This window comes from Gymnoscopelus braueri, assembly GCF_963280865.1.
Source record: "Gymnoscopelus braueri genome assembly, chromosome: 2".
Taxonomy (NCBI): Eukaryota; Metazoa; Chordata; class Actinopteri; order Myctophiformes; family Myctophidae; genus Gymnoscopelus; species Gymnoscopelus braueri.
In genome coordinates, this window is record NC_137604.1 from 54,313,239 (window position 1) to 54,328,486 (window position 15,248).

Here is a 15,248-nt window from a genome sequence, read left to right on the forward strand (position 1 = left end):
CATGTCAAGTCAACATTTGCGCCCGTCGTTTTGGTTGGCCAATGTACCCGTTTTTGGGCGGTGAAACCCCCCCTATATGTGAGGTTTGGGATTTGCACCCCCCCAACCCTGCGCTGTGATTGGCCACCAGTGTACCCCCCTAACCCTGCACCGTGATTGGCCAATCACAGTCTATTCAGGACTGTGATTGGCTAGTGAAACATGACACATGTGCATAGCCCTATAAATAGGACTATGCACTTAAAAAAAAACACATTTATGGGTTTTTTTAAGTTAGGGGTGTACAATGGTTGGTCCACAATATTACTTTTCTTTAAGTGAACTTCCATTACTGTGATGACCACTGTGACCACACCGCCCACTTCACACTGGGTGTGATTTTTTCAAACACGGGGGCATTTGACTCCATGTATATGCATTTGACAGAGGACCCTGGGGTTTTTGTTGTCTCTGACATCAGTGCATGTTGAATCTCAAATCTCCATATATGTGCATTTGGTTTATGTTTTGTCTAACATCAGTGCATGTTGATCTCCATATGTGCATTTGACTCCATATATGTGCATTTACCGGGGGGCAAATAGGATGACTGCCATGGAACTCTATATTTGGACTGACATCATCGTGACGACGCAATGACATCATATGACGACACATGCATCGAATCAGCTTGGCTTAAAGGTAGACGACACGCCGTGAATGAGGACAGACATCAAGCAAGCCTTTACCGTCTACAAGAGGAAAATTCCAGAAGAGATCCATAGACTTAATATTCTACTGGTAATCACACTGTAATAATTCCTGTATTGTAAGGTCAGACATCACAAGTTAGATTCTTGGCCCACATACCATGGATAGCAGCAGCTTTGACAATGAACAGCTGCTCCCGACAATGAGCAAGCAGCAAGGAGACAGAGAGAACCAAGATCTACAAACAATCAACCGTTTACCAAGAGTTTAACTCAATCCGAGGTACAGAGAGGTCAGCTGACTTACACAGGAAAGACAATTTACATCTGTAAACAATGTGACAAGAGTTTCAGTTATTTTTCGAAACTGGAGAGACACCAGCGTATCCACACCGGAGAAAGACCTTTCCACTGTAATCAATGTGACAAGAGTTTCCGTCATTTTTGTAACCTGGAAACACTCCAGCGTATTCATACCGGAGAAAAACCTTTCCACTGTAAACAGTGTGTCAAGAGTTTCAGTCAATTAGTTAGCCTGAAGACACACCAGCGTATCCACACCGGAGAAAAACCTTTCCTCTGTAAACAATGCAGAAAGTGTTTCAGTGAGTTAGGTAGCCTGAAGAGACACCAGCGTATCCACACTGGAGAAAAACCTTTCCTCTGTAAATACTGTGACAAGAGTTTCAGTCATTTAAACAGCCTGAAGACACACCAGCAGCGTATCCACACTTCACAACTCTGTCCTCCAGAGGATGCTGAAATCATTTAAAGAAACACGGTCCGAAAAACACTACCAGACAGCCCAGATGAAATATATGGCATCTTCAATTGGACATCAGTCTTGACCAAATATGTAGCCATGTGGAACAGCTGGAAGGGATCTGGAATAATGACTGGAACAGATTTGGAATAGAAGGTATATGACTGGGACTGGTAGAATGTGACTCATTTCTTAAATTCTTGAAATCGTGGAAATTAAGAAAATAGGTCTCTGTAAGAACCATATAATAATTAAGTAGCTTAAATTGGGCTGTAGTCGACACCACTGGGTTGTGTGTGTCAGTGTGTCTTCTGGGGGTGGAGAAGCACATATCAAGCCATCTTCGGAGAGCCGAGGGAGCCAAGTTGTGCACGCAGATGTAAACAAAGAGTGTCTGAGGGGTGGGGGAGGGTCTCCTCTATCCAACGGAACAAAACTTTTTTTTACCGCGATCGGCCATTTTGTTGCTATCGCCCGTTGAACAAGGCTTGTTTTCACAAAAAAAAAGAGAAATCCGAGTTAGGTGTTTTTCTACAAAAAACAACATAGGAGTGGACGAAGGTGACGTATTTTGGGATGACGTCAAATCCGTCCATTCCTTCTCTCAGAGTCAAGGGATCATTCCTAAGTTGTGTTAGCGCCCTCTTGTGGAATTTTCAAAAATGTATCTCCATCAATGGCGGTCAACGACGGTTGGATTTGAAATGACGGAGATCTCCGTCTATGGCAGGGAATGTGTTAAGTATCTTAAATTGGGCTGTAGTCGACACCACTGGGTTTTTGTGTGTCAGTGTGTCTTCTGGGGGTGGAGACGCACATTAACATGTCAAGTCAACATTTGCACCCGTCGTTTTGGTTGGCCAATGTACCCGTTTTTTCAAACACGGGGGCATTTGACTCCATGTATATGCATTTGACAGAGGACCCTGGGGTTTTTGTTGTCTCTGACATCAGTGCATGTTGAAACTCAAATCTTCATATATGTGCATTTGGTTTATGTTTTGTCTAACTTCAGTGCTGTGTTGTGCAGTGCAGTGTTGATCTCCATTATGTGCATTTGACTCCATATATGTGCATTTGCCGGGGAACAAATAGGATGACTGCCATGGAACTCTATATTTGGACTGATATCATCGTGACGACGCAATGACATCATATGATGACACATGCATCGAATCAGCTTGGCTGTTCCCGACAATGAGCAAGCAGCAAGGAGGCACAGAAGAATCAAGATCTACAAACAATCAACCGTTTACCAAGAGTTTAACTCAATCTGAGGAAAAGAGACGTCAGCTGACTTACACAGGAAAGACAATTCACATCTGTAAACAATGTGACAAGAGTGTTAGTTATTTTTCGAACCTGGAGAGACACCAGCGTAAACCAGCGTAAACCTTTCCACTGTAATCAATGTGACAAGAGTTTCAGTCATTTTTGTAACCTGGAGACACACCAGCGTATCCACACTGGGGAAAAACCTTTCTACTGTAAACAATGCAGAAAGTGTTTCAGTGAGTTAGGTAACCTGAAGACACACCAGCGTATCCACACCGGAGAAAAACCTTTCCTCTGTAAATACTGTGACAAGAGTTTCAGTCATTTAGGCAGAGGATGCTGAAATCATTTAAAGAAACACGGTCCGAAAAACCCTACCAGACAGCCCAGATGAAAGATATGGCATCTTCAATTGGACATCAGTCTTGACCAAATATGTAGCCGTGTGGAACAGCTGGAATGCTACTTCGCGAAAATAGTTGATCTGCTATTTTCACTTTACATCTTTTTGTTTTTAAAATAATTGTTCATTAACCGTAATCGAAGCAAAGGTTTGAAATAATCATATCATAGTCATGTGGCTCTGTCCTGCCATGTCCACATCAATGCAGTGTTGATTTTGACAGCAATTTTTTATTCAGTTTTAGTCATATTCTTTTGAATAAAATTCCATTTAGTTTGTCATATTTTAGACATCTGAAATGTTTTAGTTTTTGTCTAGTTTTAGTTCATCTCTCAAGAACAGATCCAGCTGCGCTTGGATCTGTCGGGAGCCGTGTTGACAACCCATGCACATTGGCTACAAGTGGGCATGCCTTCAGATCAGGAAGCAGGCCACGCTTTACCCAATCAAATGTAGTGGGCGGGATTTACATGTGTGCGGCTCGTTTCCCACTGGAAACAAACCGAAACTCATTTAACAATAGCGTCCTCGGAGCCGACAAAACCACGGAAAGTTAGTAACATTTTAACTTGGTCTTTCATCATAGAAACAAGTGGGCTTATAACCAAAACAATCCATGTTCTTTGGGAGAAATGGTGTTAGTGTTCCGTGGAGAAATTTTGTTCGTGGGAATGAAAACATAGGCGCACCACCGGAAGTGGAGGGCTGAGGGCAGAAGAAACCCCGGTTTCCCGTGAGCATGGGTCCTCCGTACAGCTCAGCCCAGAGTCAAATGGAAAAGTGAAAAACAGCAGAGGGCGCTGTTTTTCCTTTTTATTTGACGATGGGTTCCCAGATTGAGTTTTAGTTGACTAAATATCATAAGATTATAGTCGACTAAATCTGCAGTTGATTTAGTAGACTAAAATATATTTTGCCGGTGCCTCGATGGCGTCGTAATGGCTGATTTACACTTGGTTGCATGCTGAAAATAGCCGATCTACAAGCTCACAACGTGTCGTAGCGCGACGAGTTTGTGAGGTTGTAGATCTGCTATTTTCACTTGAAGAAATTGTCAATATATTTAGTCTTAGTTTTAGTCATCATAGCTCAGTTTTTATTTCGTTTTCGTCAGTAAAAAAAGGTAGTCGACGAACATTTTTCGTCATAGTTTTAGTCGACGAAATCAACACTGCATCACTGTACTTGGTTTAGAATGAATGAAGTGGTTGTGTCTTTGGGGTTCTTACGTCTCCTCCGCTGTCCTTGAGGCCCAGGATGTTGGGGTGCTGGGCCAGGTGGACCACAGCGTCCACCGGGAGGTCCAGGCCCGTGTTGGCTGGCACACTGTACAGAACCACTGGCACCGGGCTGCTGTCAGCCACCTGCAGTAAAGGGCACACAGAGACTGGGTCAGGACCTGTCTAGTCTCATCAGCCATCACCATCTGCCCTAGTGAGACTAAGTGGTGGAAAGTAACTAAGTACATTTACTCAAGTACTGCACTTAAGTAAAATGTTGAGGTATTTGTACTTTACTTGAGTATTTCCAATACTTGTACTCCACTACATCTCAGAGGCAAATATTGTACTTTTACTCCACTACAATTATTTGAAAACTTTAGTTACTTTTCAGATATAAATGATTATATTATGAAACATACAGTACATTAACCACTTTAGCCCATTTTATTTAGACCTATTTGAAAATAGCCGATCTACAAGCTGCGACGCGTTGTGAGCTTGTAGATCGGCTATTTTCAAATATTTTAGTACTTTTACTTTTGGTACTTTAAGTACATTTTGATGCCAATACTTTTGTACTTTTAGTTCATTTCTATTTCTGGACTTTTACTTGTATATTGCAGTATTGGTACTTTTACTTAAGTAAAGAATTTGAGTACTTTTTCCACCACTGGTGAGACTAGGGCTAGGCCTGTCACAAATTAATCACAAAACTTTTTGCATAATCATCATAATCATTTCCATGTTGAACATTTTTCATCTATTTTCAAACAGAAATATAATAAAATAGTGGAAATAGCAATGTTGAGATTGTGTGTGTGTGTGTGTGTGTGTGTGTGTGTGTGTGTGGTAAGAAGCTAACCTTTGTGAAGTGTTGGATGAGAGCCTGGCTGTCCATCTTGCCCTTATAGAAACACGGCGTCACAACGAGGACTGCGTCCGCCCCGGCTCCCGCCATCTGTTCAGTCATGTGGACTGTGGCTCTGGTGGCTGCACGGCTCAGAGGGAGGGACCCAACACACACATTAAGCCCCATTCATACTTCGTCGAAGATAGCTGATCGAAATGAACATGCGGTCGAAATGAACATGCGGACGATCATCACCATCTCTGCCGAGGGACCCAGAAACCTCTTAACTCCATATTCTAACTTTTTGTGTTTTTTTCGCAAATTGACGCCCTACTTGATCATACTAGTACAGTGTCAGACGAAAGCATCAAAAGTATCAGATCCGCTAGCTCAAAACGCGACGTGATGCGATATAAACGACCATAATAACAATATAATATAATGTATAATTCTTCCTCAGGCCCCATGGTTTAAGTGGATAATATATATAGTTTACCTTGTTCCACTCCTGTGTTCATTTGAATATAAGTTTTCATCAAATTGACAACTTCAAACCTCTGAAACATTGCCAAGATCGAATACAATTTGTTTTTATCTCTTACAGCTGGGTTGGAGCAAATAGACCACCAAAGCTACATTAGAAAACACATCACTGGGAAGAAACAGAGTTAAAATTTTGGGGCAAAATTACTGTTTAAATGTTGGCACGTTATTAAGGTGACAAATACGTTTTACCTTCCTCCTAGCTTCCTTTATCGGAACAATTTGTTGTGAACAAAGAGTTCAAGCGTTGGGTGAAAACATTTGTGTTATAGTGGATATTTTCCATTATCCTTCAGCTTTCCTTATGTGATACATTGTAATTTGCATAAAATTACTTGGATATAAACATAGCTATTTTAAGTCGCCCCGGATAAGTCTCAGCCATATGTCAAAATGTAAAGCTCCACTTCCTTATTTCCACATGGGAATACCCCCATGTGGAAAAACCCAGGTTCAAAGCCATCATTTTTTATTACCTTTTCTTCATTTTTGCTCTTTTGTTTTTTGCATTCTCTCCGTTTTCTTCTACCCACCCTTAATCACATCCCTTGGACCTTTCTCCTTAAATTTTTCGACACTACACAGTAAAATCCTCAGTGTTCATTTGGAAATTCATACGTAAATGCGTGTGGTCATATTTCCTTGCTGAAGAAAAACATTTAAAATGTAAAACACCTTAAACAGGGTCCCCACACATTTTTAGCAATGAATTTCCAAAACTTTTCCAAAACTTTTCCAGAATATTTAGCCCAATTTCCAGGCCTACATAACAATCATTCAGCGCAATAATGTGTCTCTTACTCCTATGTAGAATGCCCAAAGATAGGCAGTGTAGCAAAAATAAAGCATAGAATATAGAATAGTACAATTTCATTCAAAATTTCGTGCAAAATTAGGGCATAGCTCACTAGAAGACTCATTATTTGACTTCTTTTATTTAAATAATATTGCCTTGCATTTGCCCCATTTATTAATTCAAAAGTAATGAAGGATGCAAGGGCGTTTTAAATTACACTTTTGTTGTTGGTTTCCTATGTTTCTTTTTTTTTTTCATAACTTGCAGCCAGCTCTATTCGGGTCCTCATCTCGCTTTATCCAGTCTTTAAACTTTTCATTTGTAATCCACAAATTATTAAACGAACATTTCCCCGGCATTGTGGATCATACTACTAGTTCAACCGATATATTTTAACTGCATTCAATCGTTTACGCTTCACCGACGATTCACGTGTTGCTCGCAATTGTTTGTTGGGACAGCAAACACACAACCTGCACAAGTTGCCAGGTTGGTGTCACGTGACAAAACGAACAGCTCTACAAGCTAACTACTCATCACGCTGCAGCACGTTGTGTGCTTGTAGATCTGTTATTTTTATCACGTGACACCAACCTGGCACCCTATGCAGTGCAACCTAACAATTGAGACTAACCTCGCATCACCAGTCTTTCCACCTCGGAGGAAAGCCTGGTGTTCGTTACTAAAGACCCATATGATCCGGTCTAGGCCACGCCTACTGAAAAAGAAAAAAGAAAAAAGAAAAAAGAATCCTCTTTCCGGATTGTCGCGATCCGGTTTTGCGGTGCCGCTTTGTTTTGGTTCCCCAATCCCTATTTAAATGGAATAGAATTTCCCCGTGGGATAATACGGATAATACAGACGCTAAATAGTCTCCGGAAAGTACACTCACATTTATATTTAAAAAATAAGCTAAACTACGCCACATCAAGGATTTTATAGGACGGACCTATTTTGGGGTGAGACGTCTTTCCGGTTTGTCGCGATCCGGTCGCTGATGACGCGGATGACGTAGAGCTCCCGACCGGATCATATACCCGAAAAGGAATGGTGCCCAGGCTAATTGAGACATACATTAGGCTGCCATCACACAGCCCGTTCGGCGAAAAACTACTTTCTACTACTAATTTCGTGTAATGTTATACATGTTTATGAAAATGTTTTGTATTAACAAAATCAATAGCCAAAAACAATGCATAGCCAAATATTTTTCCAGGACCCTTGATCAATTCCAGGACCTTTGATCAATTCCAAAACTTTTCCAGTACTGGATTTTTTTTTTTTCAATTTCAAAATATTTCCAGGAATTTCATGACCGTGGGGACCCTGCTTAAATATAGTATTTGATGATGTCATTTGTCCATGTGTGGTCCAGCCCTATGGAATGTATGGAATGCATGTGCTAATAAAATGTATTTAAAATATTGTTTTGATGCTCATATTAACCTTAGGAAGTATTAAGTAGTTTTTTATTAAGACATGCTAATAACATTCCTTAGGGCTGGACCACACATGGACAAATGACATCAACTACTTGCGACGGGCGTTGTCCCCCTTGAGTGAAAGATGAACTATTTATAAAATAAATACAAATGTTAGTGTTTTAAATTTTTTATTTTAGTTATAGAGGGCAATTATGTATTAAGGCAGTTTTTTACCCTAACCCTAAAGCTGAAAATGGCATCTACAAGCTTGTAGATCCGCTATTTGCGATGCATGACACCAGCACAAATTAAGAATAAATCAGGCATAAATAACTCCAACCCCTAAAAACCTAACCTCTAAATGTCTAATCTTAACCCCTAACCACATCCTGAATCTTTTCCTAAAATGTAAACCTAACTCCCCAAATCTTTATTAACCCTAAAACAACGGCATCCGGGAGCAGTTTGGGTTGGCGCCTCAGTCTGCGTCTTCCGTGAGGAAGAAGCCCAACAAATCCACGGTGAGGCCTTTAGGAGGACCATTCAAGCAAGCCGCAAAGGGAGCCTGCAGTACCACCACGGGCCAAGACACCATCACACCAGAATGAAATGTTTGGAGCGGGGGAGTCTGGTGCAACGCTCAGGTCCTGGACCTGGTGAGATGGAGGAGGAGCCCGGCCAGGAGGCCATCCACAGAGCCTAGTCCCTCCACGTGCCAGAGCCTCTCCTCTCCCCCATTCCTGGCAGAGTAGTTTCGGACAAGCGTATTGAGTGGCCCTGTCTTTCCCAATTTAGGACTGACCGTGGGTAGCTACCTGGGACGTAAGTCGGGCTTGATCAACCCTGGCTGGGTCACCTGGGCGAGGGTGTATGTTGCGAGACCTGAAACATCCTATGACCCCAGGCTACAACACAGATGATACGTCCCAGGTGCATCCATGTGATGTTTTTTCGTTATTGTTAAACAACCATTTATCTTGTGAGGACCAAAAAAAATGGTGTCCTCTAAAACAGTGGTTCTCAAAGTGGGGTCCTTGAGGGAGTTCCAGGGGTCCCCACTCCCCACCTAAATGATAGATAGTTAGGAGCCAAATCAAGGAGACAAATGGAACCAAATTTGTACACTCTCAGAGTTAAATTAACATTGATTTTACAATATAAATTGGGGTCCGAGATAGAAATTCCATTAAATGGGGGTCCGACGGTCCGTATATAGCCTAATATACATGTCAAATTGGGGGTTCTTGAATTAAAATGGTTGAGAATCACTGCTATGCTGTAAAAATCTTCTCTTATGGGGGTCCCTGGTATATTTTTTCAAATGGGGGTCCGTGGGCTAAAAAGTGTCAATTTGGGGGTCCTTGACATGAAAAAGTTTGAGAACCACTGCGCTAAAATTCTATTATATATATTTGTGAGGATATTTGGCTCTCACAAGTTCAGTAACACGCACACAGACTTACATTCGCAGCCAGATCCAGCCATAACCAGTTTGTCACCGGGCAAAGACTGCCTGACCCGTCGGACCACCTCCACCCTCTCCCCCTCACTCAGATAGGGGTACTCCCCATTGGAGCCTTGCACCACCAGCCCTGCAACACACACACGCAATTAGGACTGCACAATATATTTTTTAAGAAAAATGTATTCAAAGAGTACACATGACATTGTATTCAGGTTACAAAAAATAAAACAACTCTTTGGTTTTACATTTTCTTCCACGACTCCCTTCCACCCCTCCCCATTCCTCCTCATCCACCCACCATCTTTCCCCACAAGGCCGGACATACAAACAACAATAATAAAATCTAATAAATTGGGTACATAATTTAAAGAGATCAGGGGAATAATTAATAAGTGAAAGTATGAGAATTTGAAAAGAGAGAAAAAAATGTAAGAAAATAAATTAACAATAATAATAGCAGTGACGTATATAAAAACAAATACAATACTTTAAAAAAATATATATATATATATATATATATATATATATATATATATATATATATATAAAATATAACAAAACAAAACCTGCAGTCACAATTATAGAAATGATGAGCTAAATTAGCTCATTCCATGACCTTCACATGAAATCACTTTCCTGTTATAAGGACTACACAATATTGATTAAGAATGATATGGAATTAAATAGTAAGGTGTGTTTAATGTGATACCAGGACGTGTTGTGCTAATTAATTACAATTAAACATGTTAACCCTATCGTCCCTATTCTGGGAACGTCATAACAGACGAACATTTGCAGAATACGCACGAGCGCATGCACACGAGCGCACACACGCACAGCACACAATATTGATTAAGAATGATATGGAATTAAATAGTAAGGTGTGTTTAATGTGATTCCAGGATGTGCTATACTAATTAATTCAAATTAAACACATTAACCCTATCGTCCCTATTCTCAGTCACAATAGACGAACATTTGCAGAATAAAGCAGATCTACAACACGTCACGTGAGCTTGTACTTTAATTGTAATTAATTCTTTCATTCTTTATTTGGATCCCCATTAGTCTTTCTGGGGTCCACACAAAACCACTTCAAACCTTGCTTCAAAGCTGGTAGATCTGCTATTTTTGGAGATCTGTTGTAGGGGCAAAAAAAGGAGGGGACCAGTACCATATAGCCAACGAAGTATATAGAGTTTACGTAGGCCTAGCTGAACTTACAGTACCAAAATAGTCTTCTGCCAAATTAAAAGAGTTAACAGAAACATGTACTGATGTAGCCTGATTATCAGCCTGAAGCTGCATGGAGCTTCAGGCTGATAATGTCCACTCAGAGAGTGGTCTGGAACCAGGCTAGTACTTATGCACAACCTTGGACACATCATCAGTGTTGTTTCCTGGAGTCACTGGGTGTTTCGGGTCTTACAACAGATAACAATTTTGTGTGGAAAATATTGCTTTATAGGATAATAGGCCATGCTTTACTAGCAATGTCGTTTTATAGGGTAGCTCACAATGTGGTTAACCCATTCAATCCGGGAACGCATCTGTGTCACAATCATTGTAACCACTTTAACCATATCTTTATACTTTGGCCATTCAAAAATAGCAGATATTCAAGCTCATAGCGCGGCAAAAAATCGTGAAGATGTGTGCAACTGCAAATCTTTTGAATATATATATTCTTTAAGCGAACATTTCTAACTCAAATCTTTGCTTCTGGGGGTCCCTGGAACAAAATATTTTGAATGAGGGTCGGCGGCCAAATACATTTTGGGTGGTCCTTAACATGAAAAAGTTGGAGAACCACTGAAATAGCAACAAAAAGAAACGTTAGGTTTTAGAAGACATTTGTAGAATCGGCCTCATGCAGGTTCTTAATGGTTTAATGTGTTAAAATCTATGAATATAAAGCACAGTATTGCTGACAGAGAGCTTACAATAGGATGCTCTGAAAAGTGTGCCCATAAACCCATGAACCAGTGGTGGACAGCACCGGTCCTGAAATGTCCTACACGATAGAATCCACCAGAGGGCGCACACACACTGAGGAAGGGAATGCCTTTTCCATTTGTTTGGCAGAATGAAGGGAGCACTTTGGCCCTTCTGGCCCCTAAGCAAACTGACTGCATGCATTGCCTCATAAAACACTGCTTCCAGATTCAGATTCAACATTTTCTGCCATTTGAATATGACAAAAAAATTAAACTCAATTTGGCTTGCAAGCAACATAAGTTGTAGGCCTATTAATGCACACGTAAGATCTCAGAAATTGTAGGCTATATTCATCTAAAACAGTAGTTCTGAATTATTTTTATTTTTATGTCAAGGACCCTCATAACTCTGAGAGTGTACAAATGGGCCGTATAAGGGTACATTTGGTTCCATTTGTACAATCAGATCAGACCTATAGAGGTGCATTAAGAACCCCCCCCCCCCCCCCCAAAGAACCCTAAGCTGAGGGTTTAAAGGAGATTTAAAGGTTCAGTGTGACGTGAGTTCATATTTAAAGAGGTAGTTCACCCAAAAATTACTCACCCCATGAAGCCTTGAATTCATGGAGTATTTTGTTTTTGTCGGATTCCTAAACCAATAATTTGATGACCGGCGGAGCTTCTGGTAGGAGACACAAAGAGCCTCCATTGGGTCTCCTAACGGAGACTCCGCCGGTCATCAAATTATTGGCTTAGGAATGCGACAAAAACTTAAAAAATGCCATGAATTCAAGGCTTCATGGGGTGTATAATTGATTAAAAAATAAGTAGTTTTTTGGGTGAACTACCCCTTTAAGCATAATCTGTATTGTTGTTTACCTCTAAACGGTATCTGCGCATACTTCTTCAGGTTCTCTTCAAGTTTCTGATAGTCCACTTCTTCTTTAACGGTGAACGGAGTAGCGATGGGCGGATAGATCCCTCCGATGTCCAGCTTGTGAGCCGCTGTGTGGGTTCTGATCCCTCCGATGTCCAGTCTGTGAGCTCTGGTCCGTTTCCAGTGACCAGACTGACCACCAGACTGACCACATCCTCTGACCAGTGGACCGAGACCTCGTAAAGCTCGGACACCAAACATTCTGACAACAGAAACAGAACAGTGGTGGAAAAAGTACTAATTTTTTAAGTAAAAGTATCAATACCGCAATGTAGAAATACTGCAGTTACAAGTACAAGTCCGGAATTCAAAATGTACCTGAATAAAAGTACAAAAGTATTGGCATCAAAATGTACTTGAAGTACCAAAAGTATGAAGTACTCATTATACAGAATGTCCCATTCCACAAGTTTTCAAATGTATAAAAAAATCTTTTGAAAATAGCAGATCTACAAGCTCACAATGCATCGCAACGCATTGTGAGCTTGTAGATAGGCTATTTTCAAATGGAGGGCTGAAGTGGTTAATGCATGTTTTGTAATAATAATCAAAATCTACAAAGTAACTACTAACTTAAGGTAGGGTAAGTGATATTTTTTTGTTAAAACAAAAAGTATTTTGTTAAAAGGTTAAAGCACTATATTCTGATAGTAATCATTGCTATAGAGTGTTTGTTCAGTAACAGGAGTTTCCCCGTCTCTCCAGCTCTTTAATAAACAGAAAATACATTTTCCGGTAGGTGTCAAAATCTCAGCCAATCAGGAGAAAGTACCCATTTTTAAGCTTCATTTTTATAGTGTTCCAGTTCCAAATTTGCATGCTCATTTCTTAGTGTCATCACTTCCAATTTCACTTGTTTAATCTATATCCTGATTGAGTTCTCTATCCTGATTGGATAAAATTGGAAATGAAACTGAAACTGAAACGAAAATGCATGTTCTGTTTTATAAAGAGCTGGAGAGAAGGAGACTCCTTTTACTGAACAAACACTCTACAGCAATGAGTACTATCAGAATATAGAGCTATTTAACACTTATTTTAACAAAAGAAAATCACTTACCCTACCTTTAAGTTTTCAAATCATTGTAGTGGAGTAAAAAGTATAATATTTACCTCTGAGATGTATGTGGAGTAGAAGTTAAAGTACTGAAAATTGGAAATACTCCAGTAAAGTAAAAACAAAAAAATACCTCAAAATTGTACTTAAGTACAGTACTTGTAAATGTACTTAGTTACTTTGCACCACTGAGAACAGACAACCTGTTTGCTACTCAGTCTCAGTGCACAAAGCTACTCCACAACTGCAACTGCAACTGCAGCTCCCTCTCTCTCTCTCTCTCTCTCTCTCAGTTAATGACTAACTCCCTCACTAAATATTGACAAACTCTGTGATTTGATGAACTTTGAAATGGTCACAAACAGTTCACTGAAAGAACTTGCTCCCTGCTCTAACCTCTGCAGGCTAGGCTACTAGTAGTAGCAACTATAGCACACCACACCACAGACAGCAGTTAACTTAAGAGGTGTCTTAACAATATGTCGCCCCCATATACGAGATCCTCCACATGCACACAGACTGCACGTACCATAACTTCATTATAACTAACATGACAAACCCAAATGTTACTTGAAAGTCAAGTCAACGCGTTTTACAGTTGAGAGTTAGTTGACGTTGGGTTGCAGTGCATGCTGAGCGCCATGATTGTAGTTTATTTACGGTTTAGAGATCTCCGCCCCCAAAACGCCTGTCATCAGTCTAAATTAAAAGCAGCTTAAAGTGTTAGTAGGATTGTACAGTGGTGGACAGTAACACAGTAGCCAACATTGAGTACTGTAATTTTTGTTGCGTAAATGTATAGGCCTACTTTACTTGAGTAGCTTATTTGTTGAATTGAATTGAATTGAATTGAATTGAATTGAATTGAATTGAATTGTATTATCTGTACCTGTACCTTTTTTTGCAAACTGTTAATAAAGTATTAAATGACTTTCACTCCATCACATTTCAAAGACAACTTTTGTAGGACTCCAGACCACTAGCCTACATTTCTGAATTGAATTAACCTAAGCCCCATTTAAACTATTATTGATATTCTTTGAACTGAATTTCTGGAAAATCTTGCATTTGGGGCGGGGGGGAAGTACTAGGCTACGTTATAGTATTTCTGTGTACAGAAATGAAATGATATTAAAGAAGAAAACGTAAGGCCTTAAAAACAAGGCTCCAAACATCCCAAAACAAACTAGTAAGGCTACTTCTTGGCCTCAATCACAAAACCCATCTAACCCCTGCTCATTTTGCTAGGATTGGATGGCTTAGGGTTGAGGACAGAGTACAGCAACTTGCTATGGGCCTGGTCTTCAAGATACACCACAACATTGGGATCCCCCTGTATTTGTCTAAATACTTCCTAAATGTTAATGAAGTCCACGATCATAACACCAGAGGCAGCTCCACAAATCATGTGCAACAGATTTGGCTCAACAAAGGGAATGAACTCATGCTAGTCATCAGAAATGTGGAATGCCCTACCAAAAGGAGTAAAGGAGTGTAAAACCCTACTCACTTTAAAAACTGCCCTAAAGATACACCTTCAGGAGGCTGCAATTCGAAAATGGCCCCTGTCTAAGTCTTAACCTACCCCCCCTACCCCCCCCCCCCATTTCTTTTTCTTCTCTTGTAATTTTTTTTCACTCTTCATACCAGTAACCTGTAAGCTGGGATCTCATCTTAAACAAGCTCAGTGCTTAATGAGTCTCCCAGTTTAGTAGACCTTGTATTGTGAATGTGTACTTCCATGTACTGATGTTCTCATGTCTTACTAAATAAAGTACATCAATCAATCAAAGCTACTTTGTTAAGCATGTAGGCCTACTTTTGAGGAAGTGCTCGAGTGCTTTAACTCAATTACAAGACTGAGCAACGTACACTTGTAGTTGAGT

The 15,248-nt window shown here is 40.3% G+C and overlaps 1 protein-coding gene across 2 annotated transcripts in view; it reads right to left on the bottom strand.

Moving 5' to 3' along the window:
- hoga1 (4-hydroxy-2-oxoglutarate aldolase 1) overlaps positions 1-13,982 on the bottom strand; it is a 37,415-nt gene extending 23,433 nt beyond the window's left edge. The window contains exons 1-5 of one of the 2 annotated variants that reach the window (XM_080451046.1): positions 13,922-13,982; positions 12,248-12,507; positions 9,430-9,558; positions 5,216-5,343; positions 4,360-4,494 (exon numbers count right to left, since the gene is read on the bottom strand). In XM_080451046.1, the coding sequence (XP_080307172.1) occupies positions 4,360-4,494; positions 5,216-5,343; positions 9,430-9,558; positions 12,248-12,506 (651 nt within the window). In that variant the 5' untranslated portion in view covers position 12,507; positions 13,922-13,982. Of the gene's footprint in view, positions 1-4,359; positions 4,495-5,215; positions 5,344-9,429; positions 9,559-12,247; positions 12,508-13,418; positions 13,679-13,921 lie in introns of those variants that run through there. The other variant, XM_080451045.1, reaches the window with a different exon arrangement.
- Between the last annotated feature and the right edge of the window lie 1,266 nt (positions 13,983-15,248).